Source organism: Camelina sativa, chromosome 14 (genome assembly GCF_000633955.1).
Source record: "Camelina sativa cultivar DH55 chromosome 14, Cs, whole genome shotgun sequence".
Taxonomy (NCBI): domain Eukaryota; kingdom Viridiplantae; phylum Streptophyta; class Magnoliopsida; order Brassicales; family Brassicaceae; genus Camelina; species Camelina sativa.
Genome location: NC_025698.1, coordinates 20,288,406 through 20,310,754, shown reverse-complemented (window position 1 = coordinate 20,310,754; position 22,349 = coordinate 20,288,406). Strand labels below are relative to the sequence as shown.

Genomic DNA, 22,349 nt, shown 5'->3' with positions numbered 1-22,349 from the left:
ATCCTCCTCTTCATAACCTTGATTCCACGATCACACTTTGCCTTTACGTACGCCACAACACAAAAGAGAGACGTAAGTATTACCAGAAATACTTAGTGAGGCAATCCTTCCATCTATTGGGCTATACACACAAGCAATAAGATCTCTCATGCCACAATCAACAAACAATAAAACAAACCAGGCAATGCACAAAGCAACATGACACAAACGGTCTCTGTAGAAAGGTGTCGACCGACTGATAACTCTCTAATTTACAAGTTTTAGACACCCTTTTTGTCCATATTTTGCATTATATATACCCTAACCTTAGCATTTTTAGGTCATTAACTGTAGGAATTTGCATTTAGGAAATTTAGGGTGTTGCATTGTTGCATTTGTGCATTTTGGATGAAAACGGGTGCTTTGGAGCCCAAAATGGGGAGGAATGAGGTAAAACCCGAACATGTACCCGAAGGAGGGATCGTGCAAGAAGAACAACCCGAAGACCTGAGGAACTACCCGACTTGAAACTCGTGCACCACCTCGAGCAGAACTGGGCAGCTAGGTTAGAAGGGTTTCCATATATAAACCCTCATCTTCTTCCTCTCGCCCAAGCACGCCGCATACACTCAGAACAGAGAGCGAGAGCTTCTAAGAGAGAGAAATTGAGCGACTCAAACACTTTTTCCACTTTGTTAGGATTCGATTTTGTTTCTTTTGCTATTATTTTTAGTTTCGATTATGTACTCTATTACTTTTATCTTATTTTCAATACAATGCAATTTTCATTCATTTGTGTTTTTATGCTTTTTACCATGAGATCTGAGTAGTCAATCAAAGTTTCTAAGGATGGGATAAACAAATATGTGTTCTTGATCGATTAGGATGTCTTAGCTTGAATATTTACTTTATATAAATTCCTTTCTAGATTGATGTTCTTAATGCTATTTTCAGACCGAGAGGTTGAGATTAGATCTAGGGTGTTTTGCCATCGAAAGATGTTGTTGAAATGCTTGAATCAATCAATGCTAGAGATTTACTCACTTAGCCTAAGAGATTAGATGTGTAAGGAGTTTATTGAAAATAATGAGTCGGATTGTAATGCATGCTTGGTCATGTTTCTCCAACAAGAGTTGGATAGGGGAGTGACTAAGGTTGATTGTTTCTATCACGAGAGTGTTTTAGCAAGAATTAAGAGATTCATTGTCTAGGGAATATTTGCTTGAGGCATATAGGACGTCCCAAATTGGTCAGGAGCACTTATGAGTCAATTACCCCATCCTTAGGAGCTTTCTTATCTTGATTGTTTAGTTTTATTCTAGAACTCGACCCCTTACCCGAACTGTACTCGATCACCAGCTTCGTGTATCCCTTCGAGCTGTTCATCCTAGTCTACTCGATCTGATCATCTCACCCGATCCTGTACCTGAATGCTTGCATCGAGTACTTAGGTCGTGTGGTTCTTGTTCTTTTATTTACTTTTGCTTATTTTAGATTGTTAGAAAAACCCCATTACTATTGCTTGGCTTGACCTGCTCTGTTATGATCATATTTTATCTGCTAGCATAAAAACCATTTGGATTGATAACACTTTGTACTACAACTGCATAGGGAATTGATACTCTGGGTGAACCCCAAGCCACACACAAGCATTCAATCCAACATCCACATCACAAAGCACACAGCGAACCCGTACCTTTAACCGTATGGGCTCTGATACCAAACAAAAACAACCCGACCCGTTTTTTTTTAAATATCTTAATATCTAGTGATCACATACTCACTAGCAACCTACCCCCAATCAAGAAAAACAGCGGACAACAAATAATTCAACTCCAATAATCAATAACAATTAAAGAAATAACATAATATCAATTCCAACAACAATCCAGAACATAACCAATCATAAAAACCAGCAACCCCAACATACGTTCTAGACCACTAAGTTCCACTCTAGCATCCTAACAAATACACAGAGCAAATAACCGATCCTCTAGAACATCCTCCTCTTCATAGCCTTGATTCCACAATCACAGTTTTCCTTTACCTACGCCACAACACAAAAGAGAGGCATAAGTATTACCATAAATACTTAGTGAGGTAATCCTTCCATCTACTGGGCTATACACACAAGCAATAAGATCTCTCATGCCACAATCAACAAACAATAAAACAAACTAGGCAATGCACAAAGCAACATGACATAAACGGTCTCTGCAGAAGGGTGTCGACCAACGCTGGTCATCTGGTGTCGACCGACATCACAACTGATGTCGACCGACACCATTCTCAACATTCCCAACTCCACATGGTGTCGACCGACACCTCCACATGGTGTCGACCGACACCTCCACATGGTGTCGACCGACACTCGTCAAGTCCTCGAGTCATCCTTGTGTTGGTGTCGACCGAAACCGATGCTGAGCATCGATTTCCTTCAAACATAACCTTCGAAACTCATCTCCAAGCTCCTCCTTTCCGTCTCACACGATCTCAGGAACATATCTAAGCCTCATGACTCACGAAAAACACATAGAACTCACAAGAAAACAACAACACATCACACAAATCACAGAAAACATAGATCTCAGCTTAGATAAGTCATGGTCATGTACTCACCTTTGCCAAAACAATGAGATCTCACCAAAAAAAACGACCAAGCTTCTCCCACGTTCTCAGCTTTAGATCTCCAAACTCCAAGCCAAAAACTCACAAAAATAAGGGCAAAATCTTCAGGAAAAACCTTCAGGAACTCTCAGGAATTTTTGGGAATCGCTTTCTCTCTTTTTCACACCAAGGAGGCGACAATTAGGTTTTCTGAACCCAAAAATGTTGATTTCCCACTTTAAATACGACCCCCAAACCGAACCAACCTGAACCGAGAATCCTAAAATCGCACCGAATATCCCTCTACTTAAGGTGTCGACCGACACCACCACTAAGGATGATCGACACCCTCACCAAATTATCAAAATTTGGTTCACGGGTGTTACAATTGTGGTTCAACATCTCCAACCGCTCTTTACCAGGTCATCGAGGTACTCTTTTCACTTAGCTTCAGAAACACCTTTATCTTCTTAGATTCAATTCTTTCTTTCATTATTTGGTTTGCCTCTCTTGCCTTATGGTTATTTTGTCCAATTGTTCCAACTCTTGCAATTTAAATTGTTTGAATTCATTCCACTCTTCATTGACCACTTGCAAAGCTGCCCCTTACCTTTCTTTTTCCCTTTTTTTAGCTGCATCTTTCCCCATTGGACAAGCATTAGATCTTACAAAACTGGAATCATTTGCATCACTCTCACGGGATCTTTAAAATCCACTACTTCTAGAGCCAGTATTTCTACGTACCTAACTACCATAACATGGTTGATCACAAACAGCGTGTCATTCTGACATTAAATTGAAATGGCCATTTGTAGCACTTGAATATAATTCATGCGCTTTTGCCAATATATCATTTTCTGATCACCCGCTTAGTTGTATACGCTTGGCGTTATCATAAGCGCCAATTCGTTTTCCTCGTTTTGGGTTCATGTAGTTGTAACAATTTTTGTATGAAACTCCATCGTGGAGGAGATGAAATGAGCAATGTTCATTATAATAGTCATCAGTTTTACTCCAATAAGCTTCAATTTTTTGGTTTTTGTCAACAATATGGTTTGTTCCATATTTAATCCACCCACTCAATAACACCATATTTTGCTATGTGGTTCATTTGGAGCTTTTTCGTCGAGATAGAGTTGGATCCTCTGTATCTAGAGTGGCATTATTACCACCGTTCATATCACCAAAAGCAATTTGTGTAAAAAATCCAAAAGAGTCATTTACTCCAACATTTGAAACATTATTCATTGGAGTAGAAGATTTAGAAGGTTGTTCAGATGGATATGGCATCATTGATCCAAAATATAGAGGATAGCTTAGAACAGCTGACGACATGAAATTTTTTGGTGAAAACCAGTAATTTGGTATATTTTGGGGTTAATGGTAGATTAATTTTAAAATTGATAATTGTATGAATTTGGGTAGTTGAACAGATTACTAGAATAATTTTGGGTGTTAAAAAGATTATTATTGTGATCCATTAAACAAAAAAAAAAGTTTAAATAAACAAAAAGAGTTGATCAGAAGTTAATTGAAAAGTTATAGTGAAAAATGAAATTTTATTCCTATGTCCAAATGAAACGAGACTAGTATCTATATATAGATCTTAAAAAATGATGAGTTTTGGTATAAAGATATTTAAAAAAAAAATAATTACTACACAATAATTGAGCATAAATAATTGGAAGGAGATAAAAACACACAAAAAAAATTGTATAACCAATAGAAAAACAACATATATCTAGTCACAGCTTGCCAATTGACATCAAAGGTCATTAAATATTTTGGTTGGAAGCATATAAATCAAGAGTTAAATCATATTTTCAACATCCAATTTGACACATGCATTATTTTTACATTATTCTCTTTTCAAGATATATGATTATTGTACTTGTACATGCCAATTTTTTTTTTGTGAAAAGAATAATGATGGGATATGTTCGAAAGGAAAAAAATGACCTGACATAATGAATAGACAAATGATTAAATACAAAAGTTAAATAATTAATATAATGGATGAAAGATTCATTTAAAGAAAAAATCAGATTTTCATTTATAGTTTATATTTAATAAGGGTTTTAAGCTTTGGCACATGATCAATGAGGAGTGACGTAATAGAGTTTTTGGCACATATGAGCACTGAGGAATGACGTAAGAGGATTTCTATAGGTCTAAGGGCATCTCCACTGGTAGATGTTAATTCTGAGAGTTCTTTAAAAAAAAATATAATAATAAAAGAGAAAAAAAGGAGAAAAATGGCACTGAAGTTGCTTAGTGAAGCAACGCTTCTCCTACCAAATATACATGTGTCAGGTTTTTAATTGTTATTATTAATAAAATATAATAAATATATATTTATAATTAAAATAATATTTTTATTTAAAGAAATCGTACCACATTGCTCGGTTGGATTTACTCTAAGAGCATATCTATTGGTCAGATACGTTTAACGTATCTCAAATAAAGAAAAAAATATTTATTTATTATATAATTTTGTTTTTTATTTATTTCTAATAAAAACACCAATAAGTAAATGACACATATGCTTTATTTTCCCAGAAAGGTTTCTTAAATCAAGTCCATCGTTAGAAGTGATTAGCGTTCCAAAAAAAAGATAATAGTATTTTAATTATAACTTTTTTTTAATTGAAATGACTACTAAATAACTTATATGTGTGTAGTAGTAGCTGAGAAAAGTTTCTAAAAGTTCCTATTCGAAAAACATTTCTTTCTTTTTCTTCAGTTTTAAATATTTTTATTAATTTAATTTTGTTAAGCATCCTTAAAGATTTCTTCACTTGAGATACCCTTAACTATTACTTATCTCTCATTTTCTCTTCTCTCTTTTTTATTATTTTTAATAAGAGTATATGCATTACATACTTTCAGAGCATTCTCATTACTCTTTTTTTATGAGTGTCAAATTAATAAAAAACAAAAACTAATAAAAAGTTGAGAAGAGAGAAATTCAGGATCTCTACCTAGATATTTAAAAACACTCTCTAACGTTTTTTCTTTAAATGTTATATTCTCATTGGTTGATTTTTTAAAACAAATAAATTTTAAGTTAAATAATATTTTTTATTAAAATGTTACTTGAGAGTCCAGGGGATTACCAATGGTAATGCTCTCAACGGAGGTGCAAAAGACCAACACAAAAACGGATTGAAATAAAGACAAAACCAGGGACAAATTTGTAAATTCCTAATATTGAGGCACTCTTGCCTATAAAATTCATTGATTGATGTTTGAGTGAAAACATCGACATGCACAACACTTTCTCTCTCACTCTATTCTTTGTTTGTGAAATCGATTTTACTCTTTATTCTGTGTCTTGATGTTTGAAGAGAGTTCATGGGTTCTGGAGGGTTTCATGGAGATATTAACTTGGGACGAGCTTCAGATCTTCAGATCTTCCTTAAGAGTCTTGAGACAAACTCATTTCTGAAGAATCAGCGTTACAACACAAGTAATGGTGAGGCACTGGATTTGTGTAAAAAGCTTAACAAAATGGGTATCTCTTGTGACATGAGTATGACAACCCGTCCCGCGGATCCCACTAGCCCCCCCGCTAGCTATCCTAACAGACCGTTTGTGGACCCCACTAGCCTCCCGCTAGCCGCCCCAACGGACTTCAAGCTGGCCCTGCAGGGCAACGATCCTAACCCTTCACTGTTGAATGGAACTACTCATCCAAGTCCACCAGTAGGTTATTGGTGCGCCAGGCGTTCCTCGAACCTTGGTCCCCACCCTTTAACAACCTTCCCACATGACAAGCTATCACCAATTGATCTGATGTGACAACCCGTCCCGCTAACGGACCGTCCGTGGACCCCGCTAGCTGGCCCTACAGGGCGTCGATCCCAACCTCTCACCGTGGAATAGAACTACAGGTCAATTGGTGACAGCTTGTCCTGTGGGAAGGTTGTTAAAGGATGGGGACCAGGGTTCGAGGAATGCCTGACACACCAATAACCTACTGGTGGATTTGGATATCTACAGTGAGGGGTTAGGATCGATGCCCTACAGGGCCAGCTTGGGGTCCGTTGGGACGGCTAGCGGGGGCTACGAGAGTCTACAGACAGTCCGTTGGGGCAGCTAGCAGGGGCTAGTAGGATCCGCGGGACGGGTTGTCAGAATGAATATGTGGAGCAGACCCGAAGAGACGTTCCGGGTCGACCCGGGTGATTTTGTGTTTAGACCTAGAGCTGTTCATGAGTTTTCTAGGTTCGACGACCAGAATCTGAGTGAAGCTTCCTCTGCTCGCCAAGGCTTTCCGCAAAACAAAAACTTGCATGGAGTCTCTTCTCAAGCAGAGCTTAGATTTCCTGGCTTTCAAGATTCCTTTGAAGTTTCTCAATCCCTAGTCACTATGGAAGGTTCTACAGCATCCTATCCAGTAGAGAGTACTCAGTTTAACGGAAGGAGAAGATAGTTAAAGGAAGATGATCCAAAGATGACGACTGTTTTGCCTCCTAGTCTTGCGTCCATGGTTATGCGTTACGGATTTGTGTACTTAATGACCAAGGATCAGATTGGTAGTCGAGTTCTGCAGAAATTGGCTGATCAAGGAGCGTTTCTTGATTGCCACGTTATATTCCTTGAAATCATTGACCATGTCACTGAACTCTCTAAGGATCCATTTGGAAACTACTTCGTTCAGAAAATATTACAAGTTTGTGATGAAGACCTTAGAACACTGATTGTGAGAGTGTTGACCTTAAAACCAGTGGAGTTCATCAAGATCTGTCTCAATACTTATGGGTACGTACGTTTACTTCTCTTAAGTCTACTTTTGTTGATAATATAGTAAATGTAACAGTCGCTTATATATGTCACAACTCTGGCTAATGTTTTTGAATTGAAACAGAACAAGGGTTATACAGAAGTGGATTGAAACTATGAAAACAAGACAGCAGATTGCATTAGTGAAGTCTGGACTCAAACCGGGCTTCCTCCCCCTAGATAAAGATCTGAATGGAAGCCATGTCATTCGGAGTTGTTTGCAATTTCTGGGCCCTAACGACAACAAGGTTTAATTTATCTCCATCTTCTGTTTCTTACTTAAACTCTGATGAGTACGTAAAACATATGTCTGATGAATTCTTGTGCAATTTGGTGTCATTTTGTGTTGGAAGCAGCTACAAAGTATTGTACTGAGATTGCACCTCTTCTCCACGGATGCTGTGTGCTTCAGTGTTGCCTTTCAAACTCTGTTGGACCGCAACGTGAGAGACTCATCGCTGAGATATCAAGAGACTTACTTCATCTTTCACAGGATCAGTTTGGGTAAATTCAAATCTACTGTAGACTCAAAAAAGCCACTCATGATGAAATTGGTATGTTCTCTCTTTATGGGTTTGTGGAAATGGGCAGGAACTATGTGGTACAATGCCTAATAGAGCAACAAGATTCTCCAGTGAAGTTGCTGGATCAGTTTAAAACGCATTACGTCGAGCTAGCGACTCAGAAGTTTAGTAGCCATGTGATAGAGAAGTGTCTAACTAAGTATCCAGAGAGCCGAGCTGAGATTGTCAACGAGCTCCTCTCTTTTCCAAACTTTGAAGATCTTCTGCAGGATCCATATGGAAACTATGTGATCCAAAAAGCTCTCTCTGTAACCAAGGTAAATCCAATATCATACATATTTTATACAACCAAAAAGCTTCCAATAATAGAATTTGAAATGGGTTTTGGGGTTCATTGAAACAGGGAGCTGTACGAGCTAGATTGGTAGAGAAAGTTAATCGGTTTGGGAGACTAAAGTCGAGTCCTTATTGCAAGAAGATATTCTCCAAAAACATTTTCAAGAAGTGACTTTTATTAGTAACAAAAAGAAACTGTTGTTGTTAATTTTGTATTTCAAGATCCGAAACAAAGCGACACTGCCCTCTTCGTTTGTCGTCGGTCTCTTTTTTTTTTTTTTTTTGTAGTGCATGAGGAACAACTTTTGCTAAACCAGAACATCGTACGTGTTAGAATGTGCTTTATGCCATTACTCTTTATGATATACTCGTATAACTTAAGAGACAATGGTTTTCCCCTCTTTCTCTATATATGTTATATGGGTCCAATCAATTTCAATATCAAAGGAACGAGGACATGAGAAGCATTAAGACTAATCACGAAGATGAACTGTAAGTTCTAAAAAGTTTAGTGATACGTTGAAAAAAAAAAATTAGTGATACATTTAATTAAATGATATAGAGAGCTTAAATAGTAAGAAATCTATTGAAAATGATGTTTATTAACTCGAGCTTGTTTTTATATTTTATATAATGANTTTTTTTTTTTTTTTTTTGTAGTGGATGAGGAACAACTTTTGCTTAACCAGAACGTCGTACGTGTTATTATGTGCTTTATGCCATTATACCATTTATGATATATTCCTTTTATTTCAAAATATATGATGTTTTAACCAAAATACACAGAATAAAAAGTGTCTAATTTTAAAAATTTAACCTATAAAAAACAATACTGCATAATAGAAAATATTAAACTAATCTAAAACTTGTTAGAAATTTGAAAACATCCTATATTATGAAACAAAAATTCTTTTCAAAAACATCTTCCATTATTAAAACGAGGACATGAGACAATGGTTCTCCCCTCTTAAGAGACAATGGTTCTCCCCTCTTTCTCTATATATGTGATATCAAAGGAACGAGGACATGAGAAGTATTAAAACTAATTAAGAAGATCTGTAAGTTCTAAAAAGTTTAGTGATACATTTAATTAGATGATATGGAGAGCTTAAATAGTTTATTGGGAGATGGTGAACCGGAGATTTACCGAGATTGACGGTCGAGATGATAAACCCAAAAATGGAAGTCATGAAGATATTATTCTAGAAGATATTAGATAAATGTTAATATTGATTTAAGAAGTTTAGCATTATCGTATAAATAATATTTAGCTTATCATAATCTTAATTTAGGAAACTCATCTCTATATAAGAGAATGTATATTGTACAATTACAATAATGAGAGTCTAATATAATTCTTCCTCTAACACATTATGTGTCTTTACTCTCATCAAATCCTACATGGTATCAGAGCCCAAGGTTCAAGTTCTGGTGGACCTAGAAAAGTGGATACGGACATGCCTCTTGTTAACCCGAGTAATGGGGGCCCAAGAAGGGGTTTATTATCGGTTCAAGTGGGATCGGTTCGAGATGGAGTTATCATCTCGAGGAGGCGTGTTAAAATCCCATTTGTGGTCCTTGGTTTGAAGGGGAGATTGTTGGAATACAATCCAAGTCCCACATCTGAAGTTTGATAAAACTATCATTAATATATAAAGGGTTAGGGCCAATCTACTAATTGCCAATTGGTTTTTAGTTAATAGCCCAAGATAAGCCCAAATTTAACATGTTGTAAAGAAGAATAGAATAATTTGTGTGTGTATTCATCGAGGTTTGTACAAGGTATTTATACAACTTTGGTAAACCCTAAGACAAAGATTGCTGACCAAGCAACTATACAAGTCGGCTAACTATCGAGGCCTTGTATACATCGGCCCAATAAAAGACGTAAAGCCGAAATCCAAAAATTGGTGAGGCTAAAGATCATGAAACTCAATAATTGCAAACGACATGCAGATGATTGGAAATGACTCTTCCAAGAGCTGATCCGGTGCCTTATGTTCTCAATCAAAGGGAGACAATCATCAAGAGACATCCTCTTGGTGAGCAAAGGCAATCCCAAGTAATGAACTGGCACTGGCAATGAGCCACTCGTAAAAGGAAACCGAGACAGGACAGCATGCCGAGAAGAAGCAGAGACACCAGCCAAGAATAAAATTGATTTTTCCAAGCTGATACTAAGCCCCGAGAATGCTTCTAAGTCCCTGAAAACCTCTAAAATCCCCTCAAAGTAGATGTTTCTACTTGTTTCTCCCAGGGAAATTACATTGTTCAATGCGGACTAAAAAATGGAGCCATTGTGTCTCTTGATCTACGTGAGAGATCAAGGATAACTAGACACAAGATAAGACATCATCAATCATCGAGTAAAGCTGGTCAAACTACTACACATAAACTAAACAGTGGTTCGAGGTACTTCTAAGATACATCTTTTTCATATCTCTCTCTTGAGAATTCCTCACAAAAATTATGGTGATACTTATTTCTAACTATATATTACTTTTGGTAGCTCCAAGGAAACATAAATCTGTCTCACCTAATCTACATGCCCTCATCTATTACATGGTTGCGAAACGATTGAAACCATGTAGGCAACTTCTCTTTACTTTTTTTTCTTTTTCTTTTTTTGTGACTCTTTATTTCACTCATTGCTTCTCTATAGCCTGAAGATGCTGAAAACTTATGATCAGTATTTAATATATGGCAAGCTCCATAGATGGAACAATGAGTACTACCCTTACTAGCTCTAGCTTCTGCATATAGCCCCACCAATTATCTAAAGAGCAGACTTTTCTCTTATCATATATCAGGCTATACGATCAACTAATGGTAGCTATACAAACATATGAAGGATACGTAAATTCTCATACTCGTATCAAATTTGACATCGACCGTCAGAAAAATTTCTTATATCAAGTAGTAAATGGGAACCATATATGTTCGGAAGACAGAATTGTGATGTTGAATTCAATAAGATGATTTGAGTTTCCTTATTTTTGTTTGTCTTGTGTTGTTTGTTTCAGGAGGATATGACTGCTATACTCGCATTTGGAGTATCAAATCTGGTCAACTTCTGTCGGAAAACAAATTCTCCAACTCTGTCCCTTCAGTTGTGAGTTGGTCTACTGTTGCAAGTACTTGCTTTATTGATCTTTAATCCTGCTTCTTGACTTCTTTTCCTCTTTATCTCTAGTGGGAACTGAAACTTGAATTGTTGTATTTTCAGGGAAGGAGACTGGAATGCTAGAATTGTTCTGTTAAGGTTTAACTTACACAAAACTCACTCAAACCCATAAATAAGAAAAAGAGGCAAAGGAAAATCAAAATTGCTTTTTAGATTGAAGATCGCTGAAAAGGGNTGTGTCAACATAAAACCTTCCTCATTACGGGCTATTTCAATACCCAAAAAATATTTGAGCTTGCCCAAATCCTTCATACGGAAACACTCGGCCATATATGTCTTGAATTTGCGGATTGCCTCACTATCATTTCCACAAACAATAAGATCATCAACATAAACTAAAACACGAATCTCGACACTCCCACGGGTATAGGTAAATAAGGAGTAATCAGAGTAAGACTGAACAAATCCGGCTTTAGTAAGAGCGGTAGAAAGCTTCTCATACCAACAGCGAGGTGCTTGCCGGAGCCCGTAAAGTGATTTATGGAGGCGACACACTTTATTTGGTTCAGGATGTGTAAAACCTTGCGGAAGCTTTTATATACACTTCTTCATGAATATCACCGTGAAGAAAAGCGTTGTGGACGTCCATTTGATGCACTTCCCAATTATTTGCAGCCACAAGACGTAACAAACTTCGAACAGTTGTCATTTTTGCCACCGGTGCAAACGTTTCAGCAAAATCTCGACCCGCAACTTGTCGATTTCCTAGCACCACAAGGCGTGCCTTATACCGTTCTATACTTCCATCAGAGTGAAACTTGATTTTATAAACCCACATTGTGTCAAGAGCCACTTTTCCCTCAAGAACACCAACTTCTTTACCCATAGCATTCGTCCACCGTTTGTCTTGAATAGCCTCTTTGTAACTTCGTGGCTCCACCGATGCACTAACCGCTGCAAGAAAAGCTTTGTGGCGGGTCGAAAAACGTGCATCAGTGATAAAATCGGTGAGTGGGTATAGTGAAGTACCTTGGACCGTGACGAGAGAATCGCGGATGGAGTGATCGGGAAGAACGTGATTAGATGGAGTGCTTGCCACATTATTATACAACAGGTAATCTTGCAATCGAACAGACGGTATCTTCGTACGCTTACCATGTCCTAATTCAGCTTCGACGGTACTAGGATCATCATTCACAACACTAGCAGCAGATGTTCTAGGCGACACAATGGGTCCAACTTCTAGAATTGCAACATCAAGATCAGCAGGACTAACTTCACGAACCTCTGTTTCGACAACTTTGGCTGGGGAGTCCGTCTCACTCGTAGAACCCACGACACTCCCCCTGTTTTCAATATTTCCCGATACGTCAAGAAGCCAATCAAAATCACAATTGTCTACAACACAGCTAGAGGGTTCGGATTCCAACTGAGAAGAGAATGGAAATTCAGTTTCCTTGAATATCACATCACGAGACACAAAGAACTCATTTGTGTCCAAATCGTATAAGTTCCAGCTTTTCTTACTGTACGGGTAACCAACAAAAACACATTTTCTACTTCGTGAGACAAACTTGTCTTTGTCTCGTATCTGTTTGTGAGCATAACACAAAGAACCGAACACTCTCAGCTCATCATACGAAGGTTGTTGTCCAAACAACACCTCATGAGGACACTTATGACGTAGAAGCTTTGTTGGTGTTAAATTAATAACATGAGCTGCAGTCAATACCGCTTCTCCCCAAAATTTAGTAGGCATATTTGCTTGAAATAACAACGATCTTGCAACATTTACGAGATGACGATGCTTTCTTTCCACTCTACCATTTTGTTGCGGTGTTCCCACACAAGTGTTTTGATGTACAATACCCTTTTCTCGAAACAAAGATGACAAACACAAGAATTCTGTTCCATTATCACTTCGAACCATTTTAACCGCCTTACCAAATTGTTTTTCTGAATAAGCACAAAAATTTTGAAGAACACTCTTAAGTTCTAATTTTTCTAACAGCAAAAATGTCCACACAGTACGAGAAAAATCATCCAAAATTGTTAAAAAATATGATGCTCCGTTAGACGCTTTGATACGATAGGGACCCCAAACATCAACATGGATTAAAGCAAAATACTCACTTGTTTTATTAATACTTTCCGAAAAAGAATCTCTAGTTTGCTTAGCCCGAAAACATGTGTCACACGGACTTGGACTAGCAGAAACAGAAACACCAGAAAACAAAGGCATAGTAGCTAATACTGAAAACGAGGGATGACCTAACCGCTAATGCCACAACTGTTCATCAACCTTCCGAACTGTCTTGTTTACTCGAGCAACTTTGTCATCCGCAAAATAATAAACGCCATCACGTTCTTTCCCGGCTCCAGTCAGCGTCCTCGAAAACCGGTCATGTAAAACACACACCGCGTCGGTGAAAAACGCAAAACAATTAGAATCCTTCAAGAGTTTTGATACCAAGACTAATGAGCAATTCAAATCTGGTACATATAAAACATCATATAAACTAATACGATCCGATAAAACATCATGTCGTGATGATGTTGTACTTCCATCTGCAAAACCAATCGTATAAGGTGATGTATCTTTAAGATTTGAAAGAACAGACAAATCTCCCGTCATGTGATGAGAAGCTCCTGTATCAAGAATCACATCTCCACATATCTTACCAATCAATTTGTCACCACCTCCACTTGATTTTTCTTTCAACATCTGAGAAAGCGCATGTAACATTTGTTCTGGAGTGAGATTAGTAGAACCCGCAACATTCGGATTGGCACTTGTTGCATAGGCAATATTAACTTGTCCTCTTCCTCTTCCACCAGAAAAATCACCACGACCACTGCCTCGGTTTGAACCACGTCCTCCTCTACCATTCCTCTCGGAGAACCACTCTGGATATCCTACTATCTGCCAACATGAGTTCTTCTCATGACCAGCTCTCCCACAGTTGGAACAGAGTCGATCACGTCCTCTGTTTCCACCAAAACTTTGACCCCCAAAATTACTTTCTTCACGAGAATCACGTCGAGCTGTATTTGCATCACCACTCCCTTGTTCACGACAAGCTAGAAATCCAACAGCTTCATGTTGTTGTTCACGTACCTTTGCTGAATTCAGCCTGTCTTCTTCTCGAATCACTTTGTTGTACACTTTCCCGAGATCAGGCAACACATCAGCCTCAATAATTGCAGTCACCACATGTCCGAATCTCGACTCGTCGAGAACCATCACGAACTAATGAACTCTTTCATCTTCTCTCTCCTTCTCATATGCTGCTGCCGCAGAACACGTACAAGCCGGTGGTGGCCTATACGTTTGCAGCTCCTCCCACATCTTGGCAAGCCGTCCATAGTAATCAATCACCGCTTGCCCTTCTTGTCTACATGAAGCTAACTTAGCCATTAGTTGATGCACACGTACTTTATTCCCAACTGAGAAACGTTCTCGCAAATTGTCCCACAACTTGTGAGCATCGGTGAATAAAATATCCCACATATGCCCACGCTTCAGATGGTCATGCTGAGCGTGAAAGGGGGGTGTTAGTGTAAAATATCCCACATCGGAAAGATGTAAGGGATTTAAGTAATATATAAAGGGTTAGGGCCTCTCCACTCATTGCCAATTGGTTTTGAGTTGGAAGCCCACAGTAAAGCCCGAATTTAATATGGTATCAGAGCAATCGAACTCTTTCATCTTCTCTCTCCTTCTCATATGCTGCTGCCGCAGAACACGTACAAGCCGGTGGTGGCCTATACGTTTGCAGCTCCTCCCACATCTTGGCAAGCCGTCCATAGTAATCAATCACCGCTTGCCCTTCTTGTCTACATGAAGCTAANGATGAACTCTTTCATCTTCTCTCTCCTTCTCATATGCTGCTGCCGCAGAACACGTACAAGCCGGTGGTGGCCTATACGTTTGCAGCTCCTCCCACATCTTGGCAAGCCGTCCATAGTAATCAATCACCGCTTGCCCTTCTTGTCTACATGAAGCTAACTTAGCCATTAGTTGATGCACACGTACTTTATTCCCAACTGAGAAACGTTCTCGCAAATTGTCCCACAACTTGTGAGCATCGGTGAATAAAATATCCCACATATGCCCACGCTTCAGATGGTCATGCCTGAGCGTGAAGGGGGGGTGTTAGTGTAAAATATCCCACATCGGAAAGATGTAAGGGATTTAAGTAATATATAAAGGGTTAGGGCCTCTCCACTCATTGCTAATTGGTTTTGAGATGGAAGCCCACAGTAAAGCCCGAATTTAATATGGTATCAGAGCAGTCGATCCTATGGATCTCTATTACTATGGGTTAGGATTTTCGTTTGCTTCCGCTTCTATAATTTTCTATCTATTTTTAATCGTTTCTTTATTTAAAAAAAAATCTATAATTTCTTTGACTTTTTATCGCTTGCTTCTTATGCAAGGTTCTTCTGATTTTTGTCAAAAAAAAAAAATCTGGAATTTGTATCTTGACACACACGTGAGTGTGTTTTTTTTTTTTTTTTTATGTTTGGCCATGATTTGGGTTGTGGTGAAAATAAATCCAAGATGTACGATGGTGTTGGTCTCTTGGTCAAAAAACAAAAAAAAGAAAGAAAGAGGAGGAAGATGAGAAGAAGGACGTGAATCGTGATTCTTTTTTTTTAAGGAATTATGTTGTATTGGTTAGTGATTTGGTCACGTTTGATTCTTATTGACTAGCAAGTTTGCTAGGGCGGTGATGAAACTTAGATGTGCGGTGTGTTGAAAGATCGATCATAAACCAATGGTGATCTTTGGTATCTAAAGACAAAGAAGAAGCGAGTTGGCTTGTTTTATAGATTCGACCAAAGATTATGTTTTTGGCTAGCACAAGTGTTCCGTGATGATGATGTTTAAGCTGATAACGGCCATCACGTATCCATGGTGTTGAAGATTGTTGGTGATTATGTTTCACCAAGTTTATTCTAATTATGGTTTATTGCTTAATCGAGCATAACCTTAGGAATTGACTCTACAGCTGAGTATAAATGCCACGAAGATGACTCTACGGCCGAGTATAAACGCTGTTGATGACCCTACGACCGGGTATAAACGTCGATGATGACCCGACGGTCGGGTATAAAGCTGTTATTTTGAAGACTTGTCCAATCTCACCCGTGTTACCACGTATGAGCTTGCCGGAGGGTATTGGGAGATGGTGAACCGGAGATCTACCGAGATTGACGGTCGAGATGATAAACCCGAAAATGGAAGTCATGAAGATATTATTCTAGAAGATATTAGATAAATGTTAATATTGATTTAAGAAGTTTAGCATTATCGTATAAATAATATTTAGCTTATCATAATCTTAATTTAGGAAACTCATCTCTATATAAGAGAATGTATATTGTACAATTACAATAATGAGAGTCTAATATAATTCTTCCTCTAACACATTATGTGTCTTTACTCTCATCAAATCCTTCATAGTTAGAAATCTATTGAAAATGATGTTTATTAAATCGAGCTTGTTTTTATGTTTTATATAATGATCAAGATTCAAATGTTGTTTTTTATTTATGGCTAGAAAAATGATGAAAATGTATATCAAAAGTCTTTTCAAAATCATCATTATGAAAAAAATAAGACTTAAATCAGCTTTTCAATTTCCAGTATGATTTAAATATTATTTTTAATTTATTTATTCTTCCAAAACTCATTATTACTTTAATTTTTTTTTTATACAAACTCATTATTGCACCATTCACTCAAATTCTAAAACTTACTCCATTATCATTCCACAATTCTTACACTACATTTGAGTCCTTATTGTAAGAAGAATATTCTCGAAAAACATCTTGAAGAAGTGACTTTGATTAGTAACAAAAAAAAACTGTTGTTGTTAATTTTGTATTTCAAGTTCGGAAACAAAGAGACACTGCCCTCTTTGGAGCATGACTAACAACTTTTGCTAAACCAGTACATCAGGTAGTCGTACGTCTTAGAATATTTTCTTTATGCCATGACTAACAACTGTTCTCACTCTTTCTCTTTTAACATTATTTGATATGATCATTAGATCAAGGAACGAGGACATAGAAATGAAACATTAGGACTAACTAAGAATATGTATTGCAAGTTCCAAAAAGTTGAATGATACATTTAAATAGATGATGATAGAAGTAGAAATTCATTGGGAATGATGTCTATTAAATCCAGCATTTTTATTTTTATAACAAGCCCAAAACATCATGAATAGTTGTTTTTCATTTATGGCTAGAAAAAATGACGAAAATGTATATCAAAAGTCTTTCCAAAATCATCATTATAAGAAAAAGTAAGAGTTTAATCACCTTTTCAATTTTCAATACGATTTGAGCATTATTTTTAATTTATTGAATATTTCAAAACTTATTATTGCTTTTAATTTTTATTCACATTAATATTTTTTTAATTCTACTACTAATTTTCAAAAATCATCCAACTTCTTTAACTAAATATATAATATCAGAATAATAATAATAAAATGAAAAAACTATTTAATATGTTGAAAAGAAAAGAAAATATAAATGTTTTTAAAAAAATTGATATGATGGATGAGAAAATAAATAATGATATCAAAAGAAAATAAATGAAACCAGATAAATATACAATAGTGATGTGCTTAAACAGAAAAAAAGAAATGATTAATGTACTATTAGATGAAATACTAGACAAAATTGTACTCATTGTTTCATAATATATGATATTTTTAACTTGTAATATAAAGTTAATTATCTTTTATTGGTTTTCTCTATATATTGATCAAGCCTGGTATAATAGAATATTATCTTCTATTCTATATTCATGGTAGAATATATAGATACGATCGTTTATTCTATTTTGAAGCCTGATAGTATTGGCCATGATAGAATTGAACACTATCGTCTATTTTATACATTTGAGTTGTGTTAAGATAGAATAGCTTCAGACTTGTTTACTTGTGTATTACGATAGATTCTCTTTGTAAACCTAAAATGTTAATAGAAGAGAAATATATCTCTCTCATCCTCTCAAATTCCAAATTCGTCACTGTTCATCATATCCTTTTTTTTTTTTTTTTTGGTCAAAAGCTTGGTATCATTCAGATCATACAAAGTTAAGAGTAGCCAATATTACAAAAATAATAAGGCTTACAATAAGCATAACCAAACATAACAAGACAAAGGGATAGCTAGAAAAGTTCGACAAAGAATCCATGATAACTTGGAGACAAAAGCTTAATGGCAATTTGACGCAAGTGACAACACAGTTTGTCGAAGGATCATCCATGGACAGAGCAATGAACGATGCAATGGTCACTGTCAATAGACTCTCATATCAGAAACCATAAAAAATTTGGTGAGAGATTTATCTCATGTAACCATTCTATTGGTTTTGTTTTATTTTTTATTTTTTAAAATTTAAATTAAAAATTAAATTATAGAAAATCTATTAAAATAATATATCTGAGAAACTTACACTTGTTCTACCAATGCATATGATCTTATAATATACTTTAACTTGACCACAATGGTTCTCCCTCTTTCTCTCTTACATGAGTTGATATGATCATGATGAGATCGAAGGAACGGGGACATTAGAAATAAAACATTAAGACCAATCAAGAATATGTATTGCAAGTTCCAAAAAGTTGATACATTTAATTAGATGGTATAGAGAAATTAAATAAGAAAAAATCTATTGGAAATAATATCTATTAAGTCTATTTTTTTTTTACAGCAAAGTCAGAAACATCATGAATAGTTGTTTTTCATTTATGGTTAGAAAAAAAAGACGAAAATGTATATTAAAAGTCTTTTCAAAATCATCATTATGGAAAAAAATAAGAGTTTTATCACCTTTTCAACTTCTAATATAATTTAAACATTATTTTTTAATTAATTTCTTCTTCTAAAACTTCTTATTGCTTTTAACTTTTTATACACACTAATATTTGTTTGATTCTAGTAGCAAATTTCAAAAAACATCCACTTTCTTTAACTAAATATATAATATCAGAAAAATAAACAAACGAAAAAATCCTATTTAATATGTTAAAAATAAAATAAATTACAATAAAAAAACAAAAAATTGATATGGTGGATGATAAAATAAATAACGATATTAAAATAAAATAAATGATACCAGATAAATATACAATATTGATGTGCTTAAACACAAAAAAAGAATGATAAATGTATTAGATGAAAGACTAGACTAAATTGTACTCTTTATTTCATAATATATGGTATTTTTAACTTGTAATATAAAGTTAATTATCTTTTATTGGTTTTGACCCTTTTTCGTCAACCAAACAATTGATTTTTAAAAAAATTAATATTATTTTGATCATTCATATTCTAAATATTATTATTATCATTGGTCAAATTATGTTTGAGTAGATAACAAATGAAGTTTTAGTAAAAAAAAAACAAAAATCAAATATACATTGTAAATCTCATTATTAGTTTGCCGATGTAATCATATTAGGGGGAGGTATTGGTTTAGGATTTAGAAAGAATTTTAATGACTTCATGTTCTTGCTGATTTTTAGAATCATAGAAAATTGAAAGTTAAAAATGAAGGATTCTAAGAGATTGTTTAGGAAGTTTTTTAAAATCTTGCTGATTTGTTTTTTCTAATCTTGTAAAATCTTTCTATTTGATGAAAGAGTTTTCATGACTTTTGTTATGAAGGAAATGATATAAAAATCCTAAACCAATAATATAAAATTTAAATTCATTAACAACCCAAGATTCTTTTGTTTTACTTGAATAACATAAAACTTTAAATGACTTTATAAAACTCTTAATCCAATAACACTAGATTTATCAAGATTTTAGATAACTTTTTACAAATCCACAACCAATAACACCAAATAAGAGTTTTAAAAAGTCTTGATTGAATAACAACATATTTACCTAACTTTTAAAGTTATAAAAATTCTTTCTAAATCCTAAACCAATACCTCCCTTTATTATAGCATAAATGATTCAGTTAGCTTTAGCTTCCCAAGAGTGACGTAAAAACCAAAAACATGGGACATTCTAATTAAGGAAAGTGCGATTCCAAAAGCGACATTAGGGTTTTCTGAGTCTCCCTCACGCTAGGGCTTGTGACGGCCACCACCGGTGAGCCTTCATGTCGGAGGTAGATCCCCCTCAAGGGGACGAGTCTTCTTCGCAAAATAAGCAACAATCTTATGCAGCTGCAGTGATTAAGCGTCCTTCGCTTAAGAAACACGACTATGATGTTAATTGGGTGGATGGAGTCCCAACGATTGTGGTTCCTGATGTGGTGCTTCAGGATTCGGTTCCTCTCTGGGACGATTTCTTGGTGGGTAGGTTTCCTTCAGCGGCTCCGCATGTTGCGAAAATTCATGTAATAGTCAACAAGATCTGGCCTCTTGGTGATAAGTCAGTCCGAATAGATGTTTATGAAAATTCTGCAACTTCTGTTCGATTCCGTATTCGTGATGAGGCTACCAGGAAGAGAGTTTTGAGACGTGGAATGTGGAATATTGCGGGAGTACCTATGATGCTAGCTAAATGGTCCCCCCTTCCAGAGGATGCGCAGCCTGTTATCTCCTCGATGCCCTTGTGGGTTTCTCTGAAGAATGTTCCTCACTCTCTCTTTTCTTGGGAGGGTCTCGGTTTTTTGACCAGCCCAATAGGTAACCCTATTAGGTTACACCCAGATACTGAGTTGTGCAGTCGGTTTAGTGAGGCTAAGGTTTTTGTGGACGTCAATCTTACGCAAACCTTGCCTTCCACGTTTCGTTTTCAATTGTCAAAAACAGAGGATGTAACTGTGGAGTTCCAGTACCACTGGCTCCCTCCAAAATGCTCTCGATGTAACGGGTGGGGGCACATTAGTGATGATTGTGTGTCTGCTCCAGTGTTCCCTCCTAAAGATTCTGATGTTGTTATTGAAGAAGGGGAAATTGTTTCTCCGAAAAAGGTTACGGAGGCAGAGGTTCCTCCTCCGGTCCCGTTTCAGCAAACTGCAGTTACTGCTGCTGCAGGTGTGAGTAAGGAAATTCCTTCTCAAGTGGATGATGCTGCCGGTTGGTCAGTTGTCTCTCCCGGGAAGGGCTGTAAGAACTCTGACAAAGCTCGTAGTCCGTCTGCTGTAGGACATATTACTGTTTCCGGCTCTTCTAGATTCTCGGTTCTGGGGGATACAGAGGATGTTGGTGACTCGGAAATGGCTAACTCTGATCATTTGGCTCCGGCTGCTCCGGCCCCGGCTGCTGTAGTTACAGAGCCTGCAGCAAAAACTTTAGCTACTGTAGTTCCTACTAAGCAGACAGCTGCATTGGATGTTCCCATTCGCGCTTCTCTACCATGGCAGACGAAACAGTTACACAAGACTACTTCAGAGTCTTCTTCTCAGCAAGCCAAGGGGGCTCCTCCTGGCGTCTCGAGCAAGAAGAACTCCCGAACTCGCCATTAATGTCTGGTTTTTTCTGGAACATGCGTGGTTTTAACAAATCTAAAAAACATTCTATTGTTCGTGATTGGTTGCAAACTGAATCTCTGCAGTTTGGGTGTTTACTTGAAACGCGTGTCCAGGAAACTAAGGCCCCTAGGATCATTTCTTCAGTGTTCCGTGGATGGTCTTCGATTACTAACTATGAGTTCAATGATCTTGGTCGAATTTGGGTGGTATGGAAGGAAGATGTGCGTGTAACACCGGTTTTTAAGAGTGGTCAGGTCGTCACCTGCTCAATTCTTTTGCTTGGTAACACTATGGAATTCTTTGTCTCGTTTGTTTATGCATACAATTTGGCTGAAGAAAGAAAGGAGCTTTGGGAGGATCTTAAGTCTCATTTTGACTCCCCACTTTTTACAAATCAGCCTTGGGTGATAGTTGGAGATTTTAACGAAATACTTGATGGTGCTGAGCACTCTACTTATGATGACAATCCCTTTGTCACTAGTGGGATGCGGGACTTTCAGGATGTGGTACGGCATTTTTCGCTAACAGACAT

The 22,349-nt window shown here is 36.6% G+C and overlaps 2 protein-coding genes across 2 annotated transcripts in view; both read left to right on the top strand.

Annotated features, from left to right (window-relative positions):
* LOC104743819 (putative pumilio homolog 10) lies at window positions 6,725–8,403 on the top strand. The gene is made up of 6 exons (XM_010464863.1): window positions 6,725–6,965; window positions 7,032–7,350; window positions 7,457–7,619; window positions 7,712–7,875; window positions 7,963–8,212; window positions 8,299–8,403. Exons 1-6 carry the CDS (start codon window positions 6,725–6,727, stop codon window positions 8,401–8,403), a joined length of 1,242 nt encoding a protein of 413 aa, XP_010463165.1.
* The window catches only part of LOC104743817, a 4,400-nt gene continuing 3,861 nt past the window's right edge, over window positions 21,811–22,349 (top strand). Inside the window, exon 1 of the mRNA XM_010464862.1 lies at window positions 21,811–22,323. Coding sequence (XP_010463164.1) covers window positions 21,811–22,323 — 513 coding nt within the window. The remainder of the gene's footprint in view (window positions 22,324–22,349) is intronic.